The sequence below is a fragment of the Tupaia chinensis genome, unplaced genomic scaffold (genome assembly GCF_000334495.1).
Source record: "Tupaia chinensis unplaced genomic scaffold, TupChi_1.0 Scaffold000311_2, whole genome shotgun sequence".
NCBI lineage: Eukaryota > Metazoa > Chordata > Mammalia > Scandentia > Tupaiidae > Tupaia > Tupaia belangeri.
The window spans coordinates 6,100,618-6,109,051 of record NW_006159803.1 but is presented as its reverse complement, the minus strand read 5'-3'; the positions used below and the strand labels follow the sequence as shown (position 1 = coordinate 6,109,051).

Here is an 8,434-nt window from a genome sequence, read left to right as displayed (position 1 = left end):
AGAGTGAGTGTATGAGCCGCAGTAAGACTGGCATTTGACAATGCAGGAGGGACAAATCCTTAACCTTCTTTTTTCCAGTAAATACTAAAGAGATTGTCCCTAGGAAGTGAGGAAGGTTGGCACTGGGATTATGTACAAATGTGGAGAACATAGTCATGCTAAGCCATTTATTCATGGAACTAGAAACAATCCATTTCTGACTTCAGACTTGTTCCAGAAATATCGAGTCATTGGAAAAGTCATGACATACTTTCTATATTTTTCTATGCAAAAATGCATCATGACTTTTCTGACAACCCAACAGAATAATCCAAATCTTGAAAAGATACTTTTTTTTTAAGCATAAAGACGTTAAGTTTTTAGGACTGCCCTTTCATCCCTATTTCCTTATTAACTGATTTTACTGGTGGTCTACAAGTTGGGACACATAATGTTGTATCTGATATTCATAATATAGATCAAACATAGAAATTCTGAAAATACCTTCCAGGTAAAACCAGACAGAGGATTATGAGAATGTATAAGATGAGAGAGATGTAATTGTGGTGTGGTGCTAAAGCACAATATCTAGTAAGTTAGAGACACAAGTATTCAATAACTAGTAAAATTTATAGACACCTGCATATTTGACTTTTATTTGCATGTCCATTTTGACACACATATTCAATAAATGGTAAAATCCTAGAAATCTACAAACTTAACTTTTATTCTTTCTCTACTTTCACTTTGTCAGCGACTCCAATATCCTGATATAAGAGTAGGTTCTTTCAGTGAAGATAGAAGTAAACCATCTTCCACCATGTTGTCAATCAAATTAATCCAACGCTTTGACTTCTTCTCTGTCTTCTTTATCTGACTCTGATATCATTTTCCTGTTGGTAGTAATAAGCATCAGTTCTAAAACACAGAACTGTCATTTGAACACCACACAGCATGAGAACAACTTCTGAAACTTTCCAATAAAAACTCACTGCTGTGGATTCTAAATATGCATTAGGTTTTATAACCAAGTATAAACTTGTTTATAGGAGAAGTAGTTATTATACTGTAAAGTGTGACTTGAAAAGGATGAAAAAAGCCCTCCTACCTAAATATATTTTATCCCCCTCCCCAAGAGTTAAAGCCTTGAGATCATTTCATCATTTCTTTGAGTTAGCCTTCTATTCAGCCTCTTTAATATGTAAATATTCCTAGGGTGGATAATAAATATATTGCTACTAAGTTACTATGAACACACTTTCAAGTTCTTTCTGATAGAAGAGGACCCAGATTATCCTAAAACAATCTGTTAAATGAAGGTTGGAGACACTTGTATAGGTGGGGGAGTTCTGGGCAGAGAAGAAAGGATAGACAGAGGAAACAGAAAACAAAGTTTAAGTATTTTACAGTTGTGTCTAAAATATTTACAAAATTAAAAAATGTAAATTAAGTATAGTATAAAACATGACTTTCTCTACCTAATGATGAATTTTATATGATATTTTTGAGCTAGATTTTTTTGTTAAATATTTTCTGAACCTCAAAATGTAGGCAGTATTTAAATTAATAAGATAATTATTTGTTCAAGCTGTAAAATAATGTTCTTCTCTTAGGTGGACTAAAATGAGCAGTGGCAGGAATATTCTGTAAAAATATGCACAGAAAACAAACACACCCAGACATATATCTTGATGCTAGTCAAGTAGCAGTCTTGATCCATTATTTGCTTCTGTTAAGTTAATCTTTAAATTGGGCTAATTTTGCTCTACACTTAAAAACTAAGTAAAATAATCTGGCTGAAAAGAAAGAAATTAAATTGCTGAACATTATGTAGATAATATAGCCAGGTTATTAAATGATCTTTTCATTTTTTTGGGAAGTGTTTAAAATTAGTATAGACATATTCATTCTTCTTTATGAGTATTTCTTTGATGACATTAAAGGGAATCATCCTCAGTAAAAATGAAATAAGAATAAAAATTGTATTACTAACCTTTACTGAATGAATTATGAAAATACATATTTGTCTAATGTTGAGGCAGCAATATTGGTTTTCAGTCGTAATAACAAATATGGAGATATTTCTTATTAGGGGTGCTTTAATAATTAACTGTTCCAGAGCACATGTTTAGTTTGTTCTTACATTATTCCAGGGATAAGGCTATTAACTAATCACTGAGCGGCTATAGACTTTGCTTCATGAACTTAATTTTAGTAACCTTGGATATGCCACTGGTAGGATCAGAAGGGGTGATCTGTAAGATCCAGTGATTCACCAAAGATTGTAGGTTTGGAGCTGGGAGGACATGATGGCAGGTGAATACAATAGCCCAGGATGGGAAGGAACAGAACGGGAATGCACAGAGATTTGAAGCCCATCTACTCCCCAGTTTGCACCAACATATGCTTGCATATTTCGTAGATATACAAGTGGATACAAGGGCCCTAATATCTGTCAGGAGAAGAAAGTTTATTCAAGGAAATAAATCTCTAATAGAGTGGGGTGGATTTTTTTTTTTTTTTTTTAAGTCTTGAGAGTAAGGGCAGTATAAAAAAAAAGTTCTTCTCTACACAATAAGCAAAAAGGTGAGAATATTTTTGACAGAAGTGAACTTACTTTGCTCTGTATAATTTGGCCTTTGGTTTATAAGGAAAGGAAATCAGTTCTTTCTAAAAAAGACAAAACAAAACAAAAATCAAAAAGGAAAAATTTACTTCCTATACTGTCTAAATTTTACTCTTTTGATAAAATCTAGAGTAAGAATCATCAAAGAATATGCAAAATCTAGCTTCTTAAATCTGTAATCTGTGGGGTCAGAAATATTCCAGATTAGGAAATTTGTGGTAAGTATATGTGTTCGCTTATAGGGTGCTATATTTTAATTATAGTTTTTTCCTCAGTTAGAATTTTTTTGGCATGATATAGACAAGATCAGTCATTGTAGAACAATTATTACTACTGAAGTAGCCTATGTTAATATTTTACAGTTTTATAATATGTAAACAATAAGCTCAATTGATAACAATACCTTATTTCTGATGTCAGCAAAGCTACAAACTTACAAATTCTGGAGATAACTTGGTTTATCAAGGATTGTCAAAATATCTGGTGTCTATACCCTGCCCTCCTACAGCATATAGAAGGTCTACATGTCGAGAGTAGACTTAAGACTCGGTCTGTAAGACTGCTGAGAGTTTGCCACAGTTCGCCCGTCTGATTTATACATGTGCCTCACGATGGGGCTCACCGAGATCCTTTCTTCTCTTTGTTCTCTTAAAAGCTGAAGAATCTCCTGTCTTCTTTTAGCCTGTTTAAAGGGGGGAAAAGTGAGTGAATCTTTTGATTCAACCTGTGCCTGTTGAAGTTAGAATTCATCTATTTTCCTCCTGTATTAACAGAATTTTAAGATATCTTTTTCATGATAGATTTATACTGTTTTCATTTGTACCCAATCCAGTTTTTACTCCAGGGAATATTCCTTTATAAAACAATTTGGTTTTGGTTCTAAATGGAGGGTTTTCTTTTGCTCATCTAATAATACTAATTTTTATGAAAACTTTATGAACTATACTAAGAGCTTTATGGCATTGTTTTCTTATAGTAACTCAGAAATTTGACATTACTATGAGGATTTTCAAAAATTTATGGGAATGTGTATTATTAAAAAAACTATGCATGGGTTCCATTTATTTTGCACTGAAATAAATTTATACTTTAATTCCATTTTTTTCCCAGGAACTTTTTTTTTGGAGAGGTTTTTGCTATAGGGCACGTGTGCTCGCCAGCCAGCCAGAGAGAGACAGAGAGACAGAAAGTGAGAAATCACCCCCCAGGGGGGATGGCCATGCCGCAATCCCTTCTCCTTCATTTCCTCTGGGGATCTTGGGCATGCACGCACACGCGCCCGGTGTGTTTAAGCCACTGTGTCTGAGACTAGAACTACAGTCAACTATGTGGGAGTCCAGCGACATAGCCATTACGCTAATTGCTGGTCCCTTCCCAGGAACTTTTTAAAGTCCCCTGTACTACTCTATATTTTTAAAGAAGTATTTATTCAATTTTACATATCATTATAATTTTTTAATTTGACCAGAGAGAGACACCGAGTGTGTGTGTGAGAGAGAGACAGAAAGTGAGAAAGCAAGCTGCCAGGTCCGAGACTCAAACTGTGGTCAGTCATGTAGGAGTCCAGTGCCTTAACCACCATGCCACCTGCTGGCCCCAGTACTACTCCCTTTTACAGATGAGGAAACTGAAGTTTAAATGACTTACCCAAGCTTTTTAACTAGTAGAACTGGATTTGACCGCAGCTCTATTTGACAACCAAGTGCAAGCTATTGACCACCATACTAAAGTGCCACTAATGGGTAGCAAAATACAGGAATAGTATGTAAATTCACGGTAAAAAGGGCTCTTCTTAGTTATTTGCATATGGAAACAAAGCCTTATTCTTTCATGTCTTCTTTCTGTATCTTAGATAGCAAGACTTTTTTCCAGATAAATTTAGTATAGACATGAAGATTTACCAATATATGAACAATAAAAATAGACACATATGGTTACAATTTTTAAAAATAGAATCCACCTATATTCAGTTTTGAAGATAACTAGGCAGAAAATCACAGCCAAATTTTTTCAGAAGAAAATAAAATCTCAAGAATCTGAAAAATAAAATGTGTAGCTTCAAATAGTCAAATAAAATACAATAGTTTAGATTAAGGCTAGAAGAATGAAAAAAGCTAGTCTAAGACACATATTTGTCACAGCCAGGTAAAAATGAATCTATCTATTCAACTGTATTGATCACTGACCATTTTCCTAGGGCTACTGTAACAAAGTGCCATAAATTTCATGACTTAAAACAATATTTATTGTCTCACAGCGTGGAGGCCAGAAGTCCAAGAAGATGTTGGTAGGGCCATGATCCCACTAAAACCTATAGAGTTTCTTTGCCTCTTTCTGGTTTCTGCTAGTTGGCTGGTAATCTGTGGCATTTCTTGGCGGACATAACTTCAGTCTCTGACTTTGCTTTTGTCTCAGTCTTCAGAGGGCCATCTTATTAGGAGGACTCCAGGCATATTGGATTAGAGCCCCACCTCATCTTAACCAATTTAATTTGCAAAGACCCTATTTTCAAATAAGGTCACATTTGGAGGTACTGAAGGTTGGGAATTCAATGTATCTTTTTGTGGGGGACATATTTCAACCCGTAATAGGTCCCTGTAGTGTGACATTGCTGTGCTAATGGCTGAACAAGACACAATTCCTGCCTGCAAAGTAATGGCAGACTTGTGGGGGAAAAACACAAGTAAAGATATAGTTTCAACTGTGCTATGATGGAATTAGTATACAGTATAATTAAAGAACTGAATATCAGGGACCCTTAATTTAGACTAGGGATAAGGGTATATGGGGGTAAGGGTGGGGCCTCAGAGATGTCCCAGAGGAAGCAATATCCATGTTTGGACCTTAAAAATGTTAGTCACCATGTAATGGAGACAGGATGGGGAAGACAACTTCTGAGAAAACAGGCTATGCAAACCCATAACAGCTACCACATTGCTAAGTAATTCTGCAGGGTGACTCCCCAGCACTTGACTCAGCTGCAAAGAAGATAGAATTCTCTGGCTGGATCCACTGAGACAGGAGAGGAGCCTGTGCTGAGCAGCTGTACTCAGCGCTGGGCTAGGTATAATGGGTGCCTTGGCTTTGCATCATTCTGTTTTCCCATGGGATGAATCTCGACTGTTAGTGGCCAACAAATTCTAATTTTATTTATTTATTTACTTATTTATTTATTTTAAAGAATTATTTTTATTGAACTTTATTTATTATTATTATCATTATTATTTTCCAGTCTGATCAGAGAGAGACAGAGAGAAAGAGTGGAAGTGAGAAAGCAAGCCACCAAGTCGAGACTTGAACTGTGGTCAGCCATGTGGGAGTCCAGCACCTTTAACCACCATGCCACTTGCCAGCCCCTCTAATTTTATTTATTTGGGGACTGGATCTCTACTATTTACTTGAATTTTAGGCATGCTATGTCACAGTTTTTGAAAAAAAAAAAAAAAAAGTACTTTTGAAAACTAAGCTAATAGTTTATAATACCTGTCAACTTGCTTACATTGAATAAAATAGTCTATGTAAATAAACACCTAGGATATGTAGAATGTACCTATTTAAAGTTACTTTTCCAACTTTTCCATTATGTATGTACTGTATTGGAATTAATTGCTTCCTTACTGTGATTACATAGTACTTTAAACCTTTATTGTGGTATTGATCTTACTTTCCTTGCTTTATCTGTTAGTTGCTACTGTGTCTCTTTCAGGATCTTACTCATCTTTTTATCCTTCTTTAGAGCTTAGTAGTGCCTTGTATGTGATACTCAATACATTTTTGTTGAATTGAATTGACTGAGTCATTATGTATGAATGGAACCATTGTGCTGTCTAATACACAATTACTAGCATAGCTCAATCCATAAGTTTTAGAAAGTGAAATTAGGCAGTGGGCAAGTTTATGTCTTAAACTCTCCTATGAACAAAATTATATCATTATGTTTTTGTGTGTGAATATTGGGAAGCTAGGGCAAGTTATGCTGTCTTATACTTTTAAAATAAAAACAGATATTTAGTTACAAGATTCAAAACTAATAATAGAATAAAGAATATACTCATTTAATTTTTTCCTTTGACTTCAGGTCCCTTTTCATTACAATGTATTTAGGTACCTAATCAGTTTTATAATGTGATTTAATGCACTAGAAACAGATTTCGAACGTGATTTAGTTTCTGCTTCCTGAACATGTTTCCTGAAAGTGAATAGCAAAACTACTGGAAATGACTATGTCAACTGAAAACACCATTCTAAGAAATTGCTGCCAGGAAAGGTGTACACAGTTCACGGGTAAGAGAAAATCCTTAAAATTTACAATTATTAGTAGGGAAGAATACTTTACTTGTTAATTTTGTAATAACAAAAGACTTTTTTGCTTTTCTTTTTTTTACCCTTTATTTATGATAGAACACATGCATATGTGAGAGAGAGGGACACCTCCCACAGGGTCTGATCAGGCCGTAATCCCCCTTTTCCAGTCCTTCGCCCCTTTGGATCTTGGGTGCTTGAGCACTTGGGTGCATGCCCAGAGCTGACCAGGCTGTGATTTGAGCTGCAGTTGCCATGTGGGATCCAGCTTCTCTTGAGCACTTTACTCCTGTACCTCAGAGTCAGTTCAAAATGTCTTATTTCTAATCATAATGTTTTGGCAGGGTTCATTAATGGAATTTAATATTTATAAAATATTTTAACCATTTAGTTATTTCTTAAAATAATAATATAAAGGGATCACAATGTATAATATCTTAATATTGAATATTTACATTATTTCTAAAAAAATAAATTATAGAATAAAAATGGGCTCTAGGAAATTAGGACATGATGATATAGAAATTGAATGTATCATAGATAGCTAACACATTTTACTGTCACATCAAGAGTTAAGTTGGTCAGTTCTCTCTTTTTGGCTTTTCTTTTTTTTTGCAGAGGTTTTTGCTATAGGGCGCGTGCGCTCGCCAGACAGAGAGAGAGAGAAAGAGAGACAGAAAGCGAGAAATCACCCCCCAGGGGGGATGGCCATGCCACAATCCCTTCTCCTCCATTCTCCTCCTGGGATCTTGGGTACGCACGCACACGCGCCCGGCGTGAGTTTAAGTCACCGGGTCTGGGACTCAAACCGTGGTCGACTACGTGGGAGTCTAGCGAAATAGCCATTACGCTAACTGCTGGTCCCTCTTTTTGGCTTTTTAGAGTCAAGCAGCTAGAGTGGCAACATGGATTATTAATGTAAATTACATTTGAGTTTGAATCCCTGTTCTCCTTTGTGATTAATGACAAATACTATCTTAACTATCCTTCCTGGTTCCTCCTTTCCTCCCTCCCACTGTAATCACTCACTTACAGGTTAGAGCTTTATGCTATATAGTAAATCAAAGAGCCAGTTCTTCATAGATTTGGCATCTGTGAGGACGGTTGTGAAGATTGGAGATAATGCAAAAAGTCCTTATTGTAATGTATGACATACGGTGGAAATTTAATAAAGTAGCAATTATAACATTGCTTATTATTGAGAAAATTTTTCTTTCGATTCTTTTAAAAGTTGAAAAGAGTAGGGAAAATAAAGAGAAGGATGGATTGTTCACCTTCTGTGTACAGGCATGGAGGAATTCTGAGGATTCAACCTCTGACTCCTGTGGGTTAGCTGGTGAAAGCAACTTGAATGAGGACAGGAAAAACAAGGAGGGATATCTAAGATATTACTTGCCATTAACTTTGCAATGCAAATTCATCTATCCACAAATTCTCCAGGGTATTATAAACATTCTCCTTAGTTAATCATCAGTTATAAAAAAGAAACAATTTAATAAACACTAAAGTTTAGAAGAAAGGTCCTTT

The 8,434-nt window shown here is 35.4% G+C and overlaps 1 protein-coding gene across 1 annotated transcript in view; it reads right to left on the bottom strand.

Moving 5' to 3' along the window:
- Positions 1-623: 623 nt before the first annotated feature.
- The window catches only part of HOATZ (HOATZ cilia and flagella associated protein), a 28,091-nt gene continuing 20,280 nt past the window's right edge, over positions 624-8,434 (bottom strand). The window contains exons 4-6 of the mRNA XM_006150972.2: positions 3,228-3,287; positions 2,597-2,649; positions 624-872 (exon numbers count right to left, since the gene is read on the bottom strand). Coding sequence (XP_006151034.1) covers positions 815-872; positions 2,597-2,649; positions 3,228-3,287 — 171 coding nt within the window. The 3' untranslated portion in view covers positions 624-814. The remainder of the gene's footprint in view (positions 873-2,596; positions 2,650-3,227; positions 3,288-8,434) is intronic.